The following is an 18,013-nucleotide window of genomic DNA, read 5'->3' as shown; positions in this document are numbered from 1 at the left end:
AAGGACTGTGGGAAGTCAGCCAGACCTTTTCCCCTGCCACAAAGCAAGCTGAGATGTAGCTACTGCTCCTGACAGATGCTTGCTCTTAACAGATCTCCATTTGTGGAAGAGCTACTACCATCTCCCCACACATCTGTTCAGTGATTCCTTATCCTCATTTCTTTATATTTGGCCTTAGAAGAAACTATCACTCATCCTAGCTGCAATTTAAGCCCAGTCTACCATATGATTTCAAGCTCAGATCTTTCACTCATCCTCACAAGTGCCTTTTCCCACATTTTTAAGCTATCAGTCATGACATTCTCCACTGCACCCTCTAGCTCTAAGTGTGGAGTCTCAAGTTGCACACTTACAGGTGCTCCTGGGAAGCACAGGATTATCTTGAGTCTCACCAAATACATCACCATTTGTGAGCCTTAGCCCAAACCTTGCTTTTCTACCACCAGCAGGACAAACTGCCAGACCCCTTATCTGAACTAATGCTAAATAGCTCACGTTGACTCTGAATTTGTGCAGTTGCTTAACCCTATCTAAATTTAGTGCTTTGTTGAAAAGGATCTTGTCTTTCCCCACCATCTCTTCCCTGGCACAACCATTTCTACAAGTTGCCAAGACTACTTTGAATTCTAAAGCTATCTTATCTTCCACATCTGTCCAGCTTCCTGTTGACCGCGATTTTAACGTGCGTACTACTTTGTTATCCAGGTTGCTAATAAAAATGAAAGATAAGTGACCCAGAGCAACTCCCACAACCCCGTGCAACACGGTCTTCCGTTCTGCCAGTGGGTGCAAGACGGAAGGAAACCACTCCCAGCGCAGAGCTGCTTCGCTCAGCCCACTTCCAAACACAATTCAATCTCTGAAACCACGCTTTCCCTTTTTGCAAACCACCTTCTGTATTTGCCCAACAGCCATTACAGATTTTATCCTATAACCGAGTGCAACAAGGATGCCAAATTTATCATCTATGAGTTTCCTTTGGAGTAGGACTGCAGACCTTGCAGGGAATGCAAAGCCAAAACCTGCCCTGTCTGAAGTAAGCTTCAACCAGCAATTCCTTTCACTCTTGGTTCTCAGGGGGGATTAGCATCTGTAGACAAAGTGCAGAGATTCCTTTCAGCAGATTTCTTCGTTTACCAGTGTTACTGCACAGCTGTTCAACTACTTATTTTCCTGTCACCCACAAATAAGAGCCTAAACTAGGTAATTACTACTTCCCATTTTCATGTACCTTGTTCTTCCGTATCTAAAACCACTCCTTTCTGTTTGTTTCCACAAAAGGGCTATTTAAAGTTTTAACAGCTGGCTTACCAGGAGACCGAGTCCTGTGTTACCATAAGCACAAGTATCTGTACCTTCACTTGGGAAACCCTTCCCACCCCGAGCCTGTGGGCAGGAAGGTGCCTTCGTGTTGACTGAAAACAGGGCACCTACAGAAGGTAAGTGCAGAACCTCGCCTTTGAGACCAGAAAAGTCACTTCACAGAGATCACAGCCAGACCATATTTCAGAGCCAGAATAAATATTATCTGGTCTTCTACTTTTGCCTTTGCTCTATCACCATCTTATTAATAGCTTCAGCCCTTTTTTTTTTTCCTTGGCAAAGCACATCTTACCTCCTTTTATTCATGCCCTCTGACGCATTCTCTTCTTTTAGTTTTTCCAGGAGCTTGTCTTCCTTTGGGGAGGAAGAGTCAAATGGATTGCCACATTAGCTTTCTCATTCCATGCAATTACACTTTTAACTAGAGTGCTTTCAAATAGGTAAATTAGCTTTTAAGTGATCCCAGTTGCACTATTGGCCTTTGCTACAATCCTGCATTAAAGTTGATTCAGTTTTACTTACCTCTGTTGCTCAATTAAGAAGGATACACAAAGAGAAATGTAGTTCTGCAACTACTAATTGCAGTCCGGGGGGAGGTGTGTTGTTCCATTACCCACAGTGACCCATCACCACACCATAGCGCATTTCCCACCGACCCACGAGGGGAACTGGCTGCACCTCGCTTGCTGCTTCTTGAAGTAGCTTTTTTTTTTTAAGTGGCATCAAGAACAGTAATCCTGTTGCTTAAGATGATTTTAAATAGCTTTGTGCATAGCTTTGTGTATACCACTATCCGTATGCCCTGTGCTACGCCAGAGAAAGTATCTGTGGGGTGAGAGGCACACGGTGAACAGGAGCTTCTGAAGCAACTGCAGTCTTTGCTCCAAGAGCAACTCCTTTATTTACTCATCTAGAAAAAGGAGAATGGTTTTTGTCAACAGTGAGCAGCTTCACTTTCTGCCACACGATGTATATTTATATATCAAGAAGTCAGTAAGCCTTTGCAGTGTTCTTGCACCTTACCGCACCAGTATCAATCACAGATCATTGCCACTCATAGTTGCAGTCGGAGTCATAAAAACAAGGAAAAAGCTTAGAGCTTCTTACTGGCTACCTGAACTTTTAAAATTTTGTATAGATACTGAGTTATGTATGTTGGTTCAGTAATTAAAGGCCAGTTCTCTTTATGATGAAAGGCTGACCCTAATCACAAGGCTGGAGCCTGTCATATCTTGCCTCAGCCTCTGTCATATGCCTTAAGATAGTTACTTCTTTCTAATATTTATTTTCTTTCAAGATGTGTTTCTTTCTAACCACATTCCATCAGCTGACTTAAATATGTTGCTGGATTTTGGTTTAATGACACAAGTTACAGTAGGAGTCTGCTCATTTGAGCAGACTACTGTGATGTACTGAGGTGTCATAACCTAAGCTTCCCCCTTTCCATCCGATTTAAAACCATTTCAAGATTAATTTCCCCCTTGTTCAGGAAAATCCTTAATGTAGCTGAACTAACAAAACAAGTATGTGTTGCAATAGTCTGCAATGAATAACATTTGAGACGATTACAGTGTATGTAATCACTGAGACACGCTTTTGGGATCCAGCACGAGTTATTTCCCAGACTAACTTGATGTCACTTTCTCTTCAGATGACCAGAAATCTGCCCTCCCTCTCCACCCAACTCTGCACCTAAGTACCATATTACAGAATCTGCCACAGACTACACATTCCACCGGTAAAATTCATAAGCAGACACAAGTGCAAAGCAAAATGTCATTTTATTTAAGTCAAGGACTATTTTCCTTCTAGTATTGCTGAAGGGATCACCTCCTGGGGAATTGATCATTACAAAGTCCCTGTCTAAAAGTTCAAGTGCTCTTGTTGTACATTCTTTTGAACCACAGAAAACATAATGACCAAGTAGGTGGGCAGCTACTCGCAGTTTTATCCCACCTAAATTAGCATTGCTTCAGGCTAGAAAACAATTCAAGTAGTAAAATCATGGAAAATGTTAACCTTTAAGGTCACTACCATATTTTGATCAAAAAGTCCTGAATGTATGAAAAGAACATTTGTACATGTTATGAAGTTTTTTTTTAACCAGACACCGTCAAAGATGGCAGTTAAGTATTTTGGACCAGTTGTCAACCAGGTATTTAGAGTTCTATCTGAAGGTTTATTACCAATTTTGTTATGCAATTCACTTTTCACATTAAGCTCTTTAACAAAAGCAACATATACCCGCACCAGAATCACTGTAGACAGATTTAGTTTTATAGAATGCCCTTCTGAAAATTCATTTCAAAATAGAGATGCTTTTTCTCCAGAACTGTAAAAGCCATAAAAATGCAAAATATCTGTTAGGAAATTTTTAATCAAAATTATTCCTTAATGTTCAAAATAACATTTAACCTCCTACTTTTTTGTCGTCATCCACATATTGATCAATAGACTAAACAGGTAACAATGGTTCACGTTTTTCCCCCACCTGAAACATTTCTTCTAACACAGGCCCAAGATAGGCAATACAGATATTCAGGGACATGGATTATGCATGGCAAAGGTAATCCTCTATCATTTTAATTTAGATTCTAGCACACAACTTCGAGTCTCAGTTGTTTTCAATCTGCTCTAGGTCCAAGTCCCCACAGTCTAGAGGAAAGATGCCTTCTTCGGTGCTCTCACAATCACTCGTGTCCTCATCGCTTTCACAGACTGCAGCTGCTTTCTTATAATCCCTTGTTTTGAAGCTACCTTGGCATGACCCATGATGCCTTACTTCATCCAGCTGTTCTTTCATCGGACTGGAACCCGGGGTGATGATGTTCATAAGATCATTTGAGTCACATGGGGATGAAACAATTGTCTTCATTTGTGTGTCGTCATCGTCATCTTCATAGTCAAGGGAGCAAAGACTTTTGGAATTTTTTAAAGTCTGCAATTAAAAAAATACATTAATATATTAACCATGACTGTACAAGGTGGAGCAGAATAAATTCCTTAAATTCTTGAATGGATCAAGAGTATGTACTTGAAACTGGAGTGCCACATATGTTTAAAGTAATCCTGGAAACAACAAGGGGCATGAAGAACAGTCTTTACTTACTAGGCAATCTGGTCTTGGGCAGATATTCTGCCTATGTACATTTCCATTAGTGACAAAAAACTACCAGGGACCTTTTTTATGCAAAAAGATCCCAAAACCTAACTTTAGTCAACTAAATGATGAACCTCACACACCCAGTTTGATGTATTAGCTTTCCGGCAAATGCAGAGCACAGCATTTGGTAACATCTGCATTTAGTGACCTAAATGCTGCACCGCAGCCTGGTCAACAATTAATTTCTCAAAGTTTCACATACACAATTGTTCTATTGCAAGTAGATCCACAGGGAACAAGAGCGGCTTTCACGCCCATTTTCAGCTTCTTACCCCAATTTGTCATTTCTTAAGTAGTTTAGATTTGCTGATATATTCAGATGAAATAGGAACATTGCAACACTCCCAATATACTATATTCCAGATGCTTTTCTAGAGCACTGAGTAATCTATTGACTCCACCACTGCACATCAACAGCCATACAAGCAGCTTACCAATATCTTTGGGTGGCTTTTAAACAAAACTTCACAACTTCAGAAGAAATACAAGTTAGCCAACCTTGCCTGTAGACAACTGGATGAAGGAGAGGAGAATGAGGAAATCTCACTGAGGTGAACTGATTAGCCTGACCCCTTAGGGCCGATGTTACACATGGAATACCTCGCAAACAAGCCCACTGTCACTCTGCAAGTTCATACAGTTCTTGGACATCCCTACATGAGATCTACATAGAAAGTTTATTTGATGGAAAGCTCAGGTAAACAAACAAAAGCAAAACCATAAAAAAAGTTCAACCACAGCACAACCAGCCTGAGGAGTGAACAGCAGTACTGGTATGAGATGCTGGTATATCTCCATAGGTAAGACACTGCAGAACTATTCCCCAAGCCTGCGCCACATGGAAACACTTTGGTGGGATGTTCTTCACCATTGATCAGAGGTTTGCTATGCTTGTATTGCCCTCTTCTCTTGCTTAGAGAACTTTGATATGTTATACATCAGATCATATCAAATCATAGGTTTCAGGCCAGAAGGATCTAGAGGGGATAACCTGGGACAGACACAAACAAGACTTCATTTAGGAGTTGATTTACACAACTCTGAGATCTGCATCCAAAGATCAACTTTCACAAAAAAAAAAAAAAAAAAAAAAAACGGCGACCAAAATCCCTGCCGTTATGCAGTTTCAGGGTCGTTCCAGGTTCATGCTCAGTCTATGCAGGTATTCAGTAGGGAATACCTGATCTAGAATATTTGCAAAGGTGCTGTGAAGAGTGGGCCAGCAGTGAGGACGAAAAGTCTCATGTTGTTACCCAGGAAAGGTTTGTAGGTGAAATGAAACTAATGCATCTCTTCCTGCCCTGACACAAAAAAAAAAAAAAAAAAAAAAAGACTGCTGACCACAGTCCTGTCAGGAGTAATTAACAAAACTCTGTTAGCCACAGTTAAAACCCAATTCCAATTTTGCACGTGACTAGCATCAACAAAACTGATAACTCTCATGATCAAAAAGCTTTCTACTTCCAAATTTCACTCCCCTATAAAAACAGTTTTGGTATAAAATGCATTTGTGTTTTCAAAACATTTGTATATAGCTCACTTACAGCTTATTCAAGTACAAACATCTGAGCTCCTCTTTATGACTAAGAGGTGTGAATTTCTCTCATATTACTTAAAAGTAAACATTTTCTACTTCAAAAATATACTGGTTATAGGATATTTTAATCCTAATTCTAATCTCATTGCTTTGAAATAGCACACATTCCTCTTGTGTATGTCCATATAGGGGACAATATTTTCAGTTCTTTAAATCTTATAGCAGGCACTGGGAAGGAAAGGGATCAAATAAAGGAAAGCTTTGAAAGTTCTGCTTTCAATGTTTTAGAAAGGAATTCCCAAGTCCTCCTTCAAAATATCTTTTATTCAATTTACTGCTAGAAATTAATCCAACCACACAGCTGTCTTTCTGGAAGGTTTGTGTACATAAATGGAAAATTGCCTGTTAGCTGTACTGTGCTGAAACCACTTGAATGGGAACTTTTAGCCCGTTTCAACACAACAGCAAGGGCATTCAACTGGTTCTTTGTTCACCCACTCGTCACAACCCAACCAAACTAAAAATAGGTGGATTTATTATCTCACAGCACAATCCCACTTCTTTCACAAAGCAAAAGGTAGAAATTGCAATGCATTCAAGCCCTCTAAACTGCAGCTTTCCATGTTACACTGGTACAGTACCACACCTTTCAAGCACAATTGTGCTCAGTGGGGAGCCTGCGAGTACTTGCTCAATGGTCCTCGTTTTATAAAGGATGCTGGACTAACAAGACAAAAGAGTCCACAGTTGGCAATGGATAGAACTCAATCAGCTAAAAGTATTCTTTTGTGTGATGGAAAAAAAAAGAAAAAAAGAAACTCAAGAGTTTTAAAAGAAGTGAGGCGATAAAATGTCTGAATATTAAGAAAAAAAACACTTTGTACCGAAAACAATAGCAGGGAAGGAAATAAAAGAAATCTCTCTAGACCCTTGCCATACAAAGCAAACAAGAAAGGCCCAGAGTAGCTTGAAAGGAAACTAATGTCTGTACTCTTTACTAAACCTCCAGTTCAGAAACCCATAATACATCACTTTCCAAATATAAAAAGCAATAAGAAGGTTGTTTTTGTTTTACTAACAAAACTAGAGCATTTGCTACAGTCGGCAAGGGAAAAAAAATAAGTCACTTATGTGCATGAAAACCTAGTGTATAATGGGAGCAGCAGTTCTCATGCTTCTTCCCTGTGCCCCTGTCACACACCGAGTCCACCCGTTTTTCCCCCCTCGGTTCTGAATGGGGTGGAAGATACAGCTGCTCTCAAGAGATGCAGCTGCAGCAGCTGGCACAAAGCAAGGGGCAGAGGAAGCCTGAAACCACCAGAAGCCCTAAGCCCATTCTACTGCTTCTCAGCACCAGTCATCACCACAGGATGAGCTGTTCCCCGAAGCCACAGGCATAGGAAGAGAGGGGATTCATCAGACTAATTAGACAAGTTATCTGGCTTGCTTTCTGCCCCATCCTGAGACTTTTGCCTTTGACTGCACAAGAGATGGTGCTTTAAGAAATACCAGCACATAGGGTTTCTTGACTGTTAAGGTCTCTAGCAGGGATATGAAAGATGTGGGTGCTGCAGTGGTCCTCATAATGAGGAGATCCTGAAATAACAACAATCAATCAATCCAAGTGTAAAACACTGAAGAAGCACCGGAGCACGGAGCAACACAAGGCTTTTTCTGTTGCTTCCCTGTATCTGGCCAGTTGATGGAGAAGGAGCAAGTTAGATGGGCAGCATTTCCCTTTGAGGGCTTCACAGGTCCTTATTTCACTTCCTACAGATTAGTCAGACTGGCTCAAAACCAAACGCCTTTACATATGCCACAGTGAAGTTTTAGATCAGAAGCACCACATACAGCATGATGTGTTTGTATCTAAGACACTAACATATCCCCTAAGAGGTTACAGTTTAGACTCATCAATAATTAAGTCCAACCACGGAACAAATTCATTGCACTGAAAAAGACCTAATTTAATCAAGCTAAGAGGGAGACTTAAGGAAGGGCCTTAAATTACAAGAACAAACTGTCACAAGAGACTACTCCTAAACAGCTCATTGAATCACACTGAAAACTGCCTTCTGCACATACCATCACCCACCTGACATCACATCCACCTTAAGATGTGAACAGTGTCCCTCCCTGTAAACTGAATTTTCAGTTCATGTATCTAGGTACTTGCATTACTATTACTACCCGAGACAATTCAAGTTGGAGACATTAGAAATCTCAAACGGTTGTACAGATTAAAAAAATATCCCAGAGTCCTAATCCCTGCATTTTTGCTACGCATAAAGTGAAAAATAGTAAAAAAATGCTGTGCTTATTTAACAAACTATTAACCTTTCTGCAGAGTAAAGCTCTTGACATTTGACTCTGACTTTTCTGTCTTGAGTAGCACTGAGCATTTTGCGAACACTTCAGTGTTCACAGATAAGCTTAGCTTTAAGCAGCTCGCAGCTGAGAAGAAATACTGCTTCATCGGTATGGAGTAGTGCTGACAGGAGGAAAGCAATATAGTATTCTTCATGATGTTATATACTTGAAGCTTGCTAATACACTCTAAAAGCTAAAGAACAAAGTTAAGTGGGAAAGAATTTCTCTGCTCAAATGAGAAGTCAAAGCTGCAGAAATACTTTTTAATTCAAGTGTCTAAATGAAATATTGCAGGTCAAAAACCATTACAGATTTTTGAACTATGCCTTTGAAACAAAGCAAAAGAGAAGTCTGTTTTTTTTTCTTGCATTGAGCTACAAAACAAGTAGCTAACAAAAACATTTCTATTTATGTATTTCATGGAAACAGAATCAAGTCCCTAGAAAATTCTCCGACAGCTTCACAGGCAAAATCTAATCTCTGATCAAATTCACTTTGAGAACCAAACATGCTGTTTACTCTTTGTAGCTCTGTAGTTATCCCTCATTTTCCTGGAAATCTAGCATGTATGTTTATATTAAAAGATGCAATGCTTATCTCATCATCTATAACTAGGAAGCAGAAAAAGCACGGAGTACTAGATATGAATGAGAAAGAACAAACAACCTCTACCATTTTGCCATGTAATAGGACACAACCATTCTTTACATCAGAGATAAAACTACTGCTGCAGTTCTTGTAGTCAAATAAGGTAAATCCTATTTGCAAAGCCAAAGACCTAGTTAAAAATCAATACAAGCTGACATGCAGTAATACGGCTACGACTTGAAATGAAAGTTGTTCAGTACTTTGTCTCTGCTGTATCTTCAAAGGTTATTTTAATTTTTTAGATGTAGGTGCCCAGGAAGAGAAGTAAACTGACATCAACTCATTTCACATCAGATGCTAAACAGCATCATGAAGTAACAGGCTTTCATCTTCCACTACCCAGACTGTTCTAGATTTAAGCACACAGCTTTCTGGTGTAGTCTACCATGAAAGTTGATCTATTTATTGGCCTAGATTTTTGTGCTTATGTTCTAAATTGTGCCACACCATCCTTCTAAGTTTTGTTTATGTGCTGTAAGAACTTGTGATTTAATTTGGCTTTTTATTTACTGCTATTAGTTGAAAAAATACTACAGCTTAATGAAATAGAAGTATCTAAGCGAAATACTAAATTTGTCCAATTATACTCACATATGCAAGAATACAAGGCGGTTCATCAAGCAAGATGACTGACAAACCACTGGAACAGTTAAAGGTCTACAAGTGAGAAAACCAGAATGCAGAAAGACTGCAGGGTATTTGGGGGCCAGTTCCCTACCTGAGCACCACTGCAGTCCACACACATTGTCACCCACACTGGTGGGGAGATTTTGGCAACGTTCATGCATTGCAGTCTTCAGACCGGTATAGCAGCCTACTTGCTTAGCTAGGAAACTTTCTAAGACCCAATTAAAATCATTGCTACTACATCAAATTCCAAATAGCCATGTGTGAAGTCTCAGGCGTGACAGAGCCCAAATACAGGAGGGATTACAGCTACTGAAGGTTAAGTTCAACCTGAACACCTGCTTCCCCCTTGCCCCAAAGTCAGACATAGAAAGCATTCACGACAGGCACTCCACATATGAAATCAAATTTCGCATTCAAACTAAATATCCTCTTCACATCTTTTCCTTGTGGTGGTTTGCAAAGATCATCTAAACAACTGTGGAGAAAATCCAGAGGCCCCTTCAGAGCAATTAGCTCACCCACACCATGTGCTTAGTGTTGCACATGTGCTCAATTAAGTTCAACATCAAGTGGCATAAAGTAAGGAATTTAACCAGATTACAGAATTGGTGGTCAGTCTAAAGGTATTTATCTCTAAACTGACAAAACACTACTGCTGCTTTGTATTCATTCCTCTCTACATTAAATTTTGGTTAGATTGGGGCAGTGTAGTGCAGAAAACTCAGGTGCTGGGGTCTAGCAGTTTCTACAAGCCCAGGACCATTCATCACAGGGCTTAACTTGTTTGTTTGTTTTTAAAAAGACAAATTGGAAACTAAGTGAGTTAATGCAGTATTTAATGTAATGCAGTCAAGAATATGACTCAACAGCAATACTAACATGAAGGGGGTGAACATATATGGCAATTTTCCCTTTATATAAAACCCAGGCCAACATTAAACTGCATTTTAAATAGTTTATGGTATGGAATTTTAATTAAGTTGGCATCTTACATTTTCCAATTCGGTGAATTTGTGAACTGCAACCTTTTACCTTTCCTGTTTCGGTAAGTATAAATCATGCAATCTTTTATTATGAGAGTATGTGGAATTACATTATACAAACATCAGGCCTACCTATTTCACCTGCATGTAATTAAGGAAAAAAGTTTCAACTATTCTTAGTACTAGCCTAGCAAGCATAAATACCTACAGATGCTATGAATTATTCCATTAACTAAAACAGAAGAGGCTCACACAGTAAATTTAACTGTTCTGAACTGGCTGATAATCAATATATTGTCAAACAAAGTGGAACGCAATGACATTTGCTTTGTTCAGCAGAATAATAAGGCACAAGACTTTGGCCAGAGAGAAAGAAGATTAAACCAAACAAGACAACTACTAGGTACAGCAGCAGCATTCATCTGAAATGTACTCATGCATTAGAAGAGAGGTTTCTTCAATGGGAAAGCAGCAGCACAGGGAAAAGACTCAAAAAGGCACCAAAATAGCAGGAATAGTGGCAGGTAAGAGGGGTTCTAGATCTGTTCTTACTCAGGCAGCAGCTGCAGTCTGGAGTCTCTTGCAGGAGGAAAGCGATCCCTCTACCTTAAGGGAAACAACTGTCTTTGCACACTATCCAGTTATGTTTCTACTTCCTGCTCGATCCTAAGCACATCTCTAACACAGATAATGGATTTATCCACCTTATGGATAAACTGCACTGGTCACTGTGGAATTAGGGTTCTATTCTGCTTGAGCTGCACAAGCTCAAGAGGCTTCAATCTGGCAAATTCACATCACCCAACTGCATTAGTGAGTGATGGTGTGACGAACAAACAGCTGGGCCATTCCTGCTCATGCAGGGATGATGAACACATCTGGTTTTATAGTAGAAGGGCACAAAGGGAAACGGTGTAAGCACGTGCTCTCTCCCAACAGAAATGATTCATGTTTTGCCAGAGTTGTTCCATCTTTTCCGATTCAAGAACTTTTACCTTTCCTTTTGGAAAAGAAACACAGACTCTGGAAACAAGAAACAGCTTAAAGTGCATGTTACCAGCTTGCTTAATATGAATAAAATATTTTATAGAGACTTAGTTTAAATAATGTCTAATTGATACAGATTTTAGAAAGATGCATCTAGTTTTCTGCATTTTAAAGTGGGAAATAAGGAAGCCCACTCTTATCAGTAACATGAGCTACACACACATCCCTCCACACAGACGTATGCTATCTACTTCACATTGATATCCCTGAACAGCTCAAGAAAAGTGCTTAAAAAGATTATTGTTAACAAGAATCAAGTATCATCTCTCAGTATCTGGGGATTCAGGATCCAAAAACAAAGTCAACCCTGGATGACCAAAATCTTCTAATGTATTATTCCTCTGACAAACAAATAAACAGACTTACATACTACATTCAACTCAGACAACATAAAGTTACCTCCAAACTAGATTTCTAACTAGATGCATTCAAACAATAACAGAAAAAGTTGTATCTCTGCTTTCACAAAACTCCTAATAGTCACATTTTGAAGTTCACTTTACCATGCCAAACTCTGTTCTCAAGTAACAGGGTTTAAGTTGACTGATTATGCACCAGTGTAACACAGGACAGGATTTGACCCTTGTGGTTTCAAAACATGACCATATTGGCTTCATTTCCTGCCATTTATGTGTCATCTATTTTTATAGAGAACTTCTATTCCTGAGCAGTTTAGCCAAGGTCTTATTCCTTCATGACTTTGCTATGAGCTGCAAACAATTATTTTCACAACTGAATAACACATGCACTGATTTTTGCAGAGTACACCCATGTACCAACTTCTCTTAAAATTCTAGCATGTTCATATTTTTTTTTTTTATCCTCAGGTCAAACATTAAGTTGATACGATGGGTCAAATTTATAAGAAATTAGAGAAGTAAATTCCAAATCCTGATTCTAAGGCTGCCCTCATTAGTTACTGACAGACATCAGCCTCACCTATATTATTGGGTTATGCTGGCAGTCCATCATAACTAGCATTTTAAGGGATTCCATAATTGGGCCATAAAGTTCACTTCTGCCAGGGAAGGGGGATGAGAGAGAAAGGGAAACACGACCTCAGCTTGGGAACAGTTCCCCCTTCTTCAGACCAATTTTCCACTACAGAAATACTTGTCCAAAACAAAGCCTTAAGATCTTGTTATACAAGTGCACACAGGCACACATGGGTATATGCATAGGTAGACTGAGTATAAGTGCTGTTACAAATCTTTTGCTCAACTCAATGCAAAAACCACAATTTAACAATAAATTCTTGTAGGAGCATTAACTCAAACTGTAGGTGGACTCTCGCCACTAATTATTTCCAGAGACAAGTTGAACACAACACATTTGTTTAGAAAGAACAGAATTAGCACTGTTCACCTTCAATCTCTAATACGTGTACTGCATTTTTCTAGCTTAGTATCTGATTTTGAACTGTTTTGAATATTTCTGAAACTTCATGGCTCAGGAAGTGCTCTCAACATCAAGCAAGTCTGCTACATATTTTGTAATACTGTGTCAACTTGTACTAAAACTTATGTTTAGTATATATGATTTGGACAATTTTGTTTATTGGTTCAAATACCAAAGCTGACAACACTTCAGCAGTTGATACTCATTATGTTTTTTTAAAAAGGTTAAGTCAGGAAACCACACATGTGGTCCTTCATCATTCAGCTACACTGAAAAACAACTATCTATACTTAAAAATATACCAAGTCAGAAGAGACACAAACTATAAGCAACTTTCATGTAAGACAGTCAACATTCAAAATCCACTAAAACTGAGCTCAACTTCTCACTGTATGGTCAAGTTCAGTTTCCCTCCTAAAAATCAGAGTTTGTATGAAAAGGCTATAATATTCTAAAAGATATACATTCAAGTATTACACACACTTTGTTTTAAAGACTCAGATTTGTTTATACTACCACAACTTGCAAGCTTCCTAGCATACCATAAACACCTTTTGAGTTTTAGTCACATGGTTACTACTATAATGAAAACTGAAATCAGGAAATTCATCAGAAGTCTCATTTATTTAAAATTCAGTTTCTGGTAATACTTAAGTTTTATTGCAGAAGTATGTGTCATCGTCAGCATATAAAGAACTGAATACTTTCAAGTATATGACCAGATCAGCTATTTGATTATCTGCAGGCTAACCTTAACACCAAAGCGTCACCTCCCAGATCACTTCTGCAGAAAACATCTGCTTAGAACTGCACTCTATTAAAAGCTGCATCTAACAGTGACTAAAAACACACACAAACCTCTCTTCAGTTTGCATATACTTGAAAAAGAGCATGTAAACAAGTCAATATTTACCACCCTAATGGAAGAACAAATTGACATCGCTAATTGATGTAGATAAATTCAAATCAGTTCGTTTCCACATGCTTGAGACATCTGTTTTGCTTTTATCACACCTATGTAGTAGTATATGCACGTGCAGCAGGAACTGATCTATGCAGTACAAGACTAACAAAAGACAAAGTGACAGTTAAGACTTCCCAAAGTGGTTTTAATAAAGCTCCATATCAATGACTAAATACAACTCAACTCTTCTGCAAGACACCATCTCTTGCAACTTAGAGCAAGGAAAAAAACCTAATCCCTTGCCACCTGCCAAAACCCAGATGGGCAAAACCCAAGAAAAGTGCTCTCACCTCTTTTTAAACCCTCTGGTGCAGCTTAGGCACATTAACTGTAAGTACCCGATATATAACACTGAACCATAGCTCTTAACTCAATGTTGTATTGTATTCCAGACAACATCACCAATAATTCTAGCATAATCCAATTTTATGACAGGCTAAGTAATAATTAAAAAAGCAAATATCCACAGCTGGCTGAAACCTGGCTTGTGAGTTAATAGATGGCCCCTTTCCTCATAATGTCAAATGCAGCTGGTCTGGTACTCATTAGCTCTTTCAACAACAAATACTTACTTGTACATACAGGAACTTGCCAGAAAGGAAACGCAAATCTGCAGCAGATATTAAGCTGCCTCCTCCTCTTATTAGCACATTGCTTACAGAAAAGTACCATAAACACACAAAGCTAGTTTCAGGTCTGACACAGCAACACAGTGCTGACCAGCTCTAAGAAGCTCCAGCTATTTGTGAGACATTTGTTTCCAAACACCATTTACAAGAGAGGGGAAGAAGGTCTATCTTTAATGAGATTTCCTTTCCTTCACTATCCTCCAGGCTTATGGTCCCTCACTGTCAGAGCACAGGGAACCTCCAGCACAAGGGCTCACTCCATTGTATGCCATTTTGGGCCTAATTTCACATTGTGACCCACTCTGCTGATGCAAAGAAAGCAAAACGCCAGATGTTCTCTGTGCCTGCTACCTCAGTAGTGTTTCATTCACTACTCCAAAAAAAACTTGCAGGCATCCATTCAAAACCAAGTACGCCCAGCCCGGTCTGTCCTGTCACAGGACAAAGTGCTGGCTTGTGTTCAGCTCACTTTTGATGCTTGCCTATCATCTCCCAGTCCAGCCTACTCCTATCTCCTTTCCTTCTTCCCAAGCCTGCTGGAATTTGAACTTTAAATGGACGCCCTCCATGGCAACAATAGATAAAAAAGGAGCCTTTGATTGTTCATGCATTTCGGAAAAGAAAGGAGGAGATTCATCCTGGCTGCGACCTAGCAGGAACTCATCAAGCAGGGCTCCCCTTCCATTGCAATGGGATGCCTTAGCCTGTGGCTACTCATTCAAGCTCCCTGCATCTATGTTTCCATTCAAAGAGGATGAATTCTTCAGGTTTCCCCCCCTCTTAAGGAATTAAATGTTGATCCTATGAATGGAGGATAACACCAAGCTTGGAAAGCAGCCAAAAGGTCCTGTAACACTCAGCAGTTTGGAGTTAATTTAATACTTATTGATATCTAGCAAAATTTATAGCTGCATTATTTATAAGGAAAAAAAATCAGAGCCATATTTAGACCTTGGTAATAAACTATTTTTAGCACCATCTGTTTTTCTAGTTTGTTCCCTTGCTTAGGCAAGAGCATACTTTTACTCAGTTCCCTCTTTTTTGCCCATTTAAAAGGACCCACAGAGCCTAAACCAAAGCACAAGTAAAGATCATGTTAACTATTTACTGTACAGCAATCCTCCTAATCATGTTTTGGAAATCAGAATTGCTGACTAAGGACAGTCTCGGGCAGATGCAACAGTATACGTTGTCTTCAGTTACAAAACTGAGCAGATTTTTTTCATGCAAGGGGCAACATGTTTCTCACAAAGAAGGTTACAATTTGGAAAGAAACAACTGATCATTAACTGGAATAAGCCATCTGAAAAGTGTTCACACTCCTGGCAATGCTTTTCTGGGCAATAGTTGCCAAGTTTCACCCTCATTAAACCCATAGATATTTTGTCACAAGTACATTCTGCCAGGCCAGGCTGCTGTTAAGAGGGGGAGACATGAAGCATGAGCAGCTGCTGCAGGCACCTCGCCTCTATGAGATGAGGTGTTCCAAGCAGCAGCTGCCACCCAGTCAAAAGCTCCCCAAAACCTCAAATTACCTCTGCAAGCTTACATTTATATTCTGCTTTTAGTATGTGACATGACCCTGGTGGCCTCTGCAGCATGACAAGTGGGACAGAGTGAAGGGGTTGCCAGTTCCTTGAATTCTGAGTGAAGCAAGGCTTTGGGTACTTACACACCGATCAGGTTCTCAGAAACACACTTGATAACATGAAGACATTCACTGTAACCTCCTGACTCACCAAAGTTTCCTTTCTACCCAAAACAGTAGCACAAGTATTTGGAAGTATTACTGTTACTTCTACATCCTGGGGATGTAGAAGACATGAAGCAAAAACCAGGAATAAATCCCAGCATATAGCAAATAGGTCAAAATTGAACTGTACCAATGCGTAAAAGACAAACATACAGCAATTCTAATGAGTTCTAATAGAGAGTCCTGAGGACTTTGAAATTTTCAAGCAATCAATATTATTGATTAATGTAACATTTGTTTGGCACTGGCATTATGTGACAATTTGAGAGTGTGAAGGAACTAGCAACCTTTGGGATGCTTGCTTCCACTCTACCACTTTTTTTTTCAGTGGAAAAAAACCAGGGCACAGCACTTCTAACAGCAAGTGCCACGAACTGCCAGGTAGATGGAAGGGTTTCTTGGCTGTATGATACAGAGTCAGGCCATTCCCAGGATGAGAGCCAGGCTCCTGAAGCCTGGTCGTGGTGAGAACCATCTCCATACGCCCCAGCGGCAACCGCTGCGCCCCATCTGCCAGACAAAGCTCAGTGGCTGCTACCAACGGATGCACCCAGGGGTCTGTCCCTCTCAAGGGGAAAAAGCTCCAAATCTGTGCTGCTTTGACAGGACACGTTTCAAAGGACAGGCTGCCTCAACTGAGAGGAGTTCAATAAAAACCGTTCAAAGGAGAGAATCAAAGTCTGCAGCACTTTCAGCAGCCATATAAAGCACGTGGACAAAAGCCAACATATACAGTAACTGTCGCAGTAAATTTAAGAGCTATTGCCAAGTACGTTTAAGAGTAAAAACTAAGCTTGCGACTTGTAGTTCAGTTCCCTAAGGCTGTTGCATAACCTGCAAATACATTACAACATGAGAACAAATTAATACTGGTGATTAACCAGGAATGTAATTGGAGTATCTGGAAGTCTTCAAATTGCAGCTCACTGCAAGCATTGTACCAAAGCATCTAACCCTCATGTGGGCAAGGATGCTCACTTGTCCGTGCTCAGTATCAGTCTTAAATATAACCGTGCACTTTATACACAGATCTAGAAGATGTGACCTACCTTACTCCTTTTACAAAGATTACACCTTATTAGCTAGCACATAAGCTTATTAAGTATGATTCTGCATTGAGAGAGGACTATAGGGACACATGAATTAGAGTCTCAGAAAGCAACTGGAAAAGATGATGGCAAAAGAGCCAGGATAAGGCTTGCTAGGATTTGCCCATCCACCCTTCCCTTACACACCAGATGGCAATGGAAAGAGGACAGTTATCTGTCCTTAAAAATCAGTGATCACAAAGAAAGGACTTTGTGATTAACTCTTAAGCCCATACCCTTTTGAGAGATGGCTGGATGCCAGCAAAGCAAACTACTGCAAGTCAGAAGAGTCTGCACAAACTCCATTTATATCCTAATCCTTACAGTGATCTCCCCCCTCCACCCCAGTGCCTGGAAGAGGTCTAAGCAATTGTGATCCACAACTCTAACCCTGAAACCCTTTTTCAGCCAATATTCTCATATAACAAGCCCATATTAGAGTGATCTACATCTCATTGTAGCTGTATCAAATCACATATT

At 39.7% G+C, this 18,013-nt stretch overlaps 1 protein-coding gene across 1 annotated transcript in view; it reads right to left on the bottom strand.

Annotated features, from left to right (window-relative positions):
* Nucleotides 1-3,085: 3,085 nt before the first annotated feature.
* FAM53A (family with sequence similarity 53 member A) overlaps nucleotides 3,086-18,013 on the bottom strand; it is a 70,989-nt gene continuing 56,061 nt past the window's right edge. The window contains exon 5 of the mRNA XM_014936081.1: nucleotides 3,086-4,261. Within this exon, the coding sequence (XP_014791567.1) occupies nucleotides 3,938-4,261 (324 nt within the window). The 3' untranslated portion in view covers nucleotides 3,086-3,937. The remainder of the gene's footprint in view (nucleotides 4,262-18,013) is intronic.

This window comes from Calidris pugnax, unplaced genomic scaffold (assembly GCF_001431845.1).
Source record: "Calidris pugnax isolate Ruff unplaced genomic scaffold, ASM143184v1 scaffold14, whole genome shotgun sequence".
Lineage (NCBI taxonomy): Eukaryota > Metazoa > Chordata > Aves > Charadriiformes > Scolopacidae > Calidris > Calidris pugnax.
Note: the sequence above shows the minus strand (reverse complement) of the source record. Positions and strands in the feature narration are given on the sequence as shown.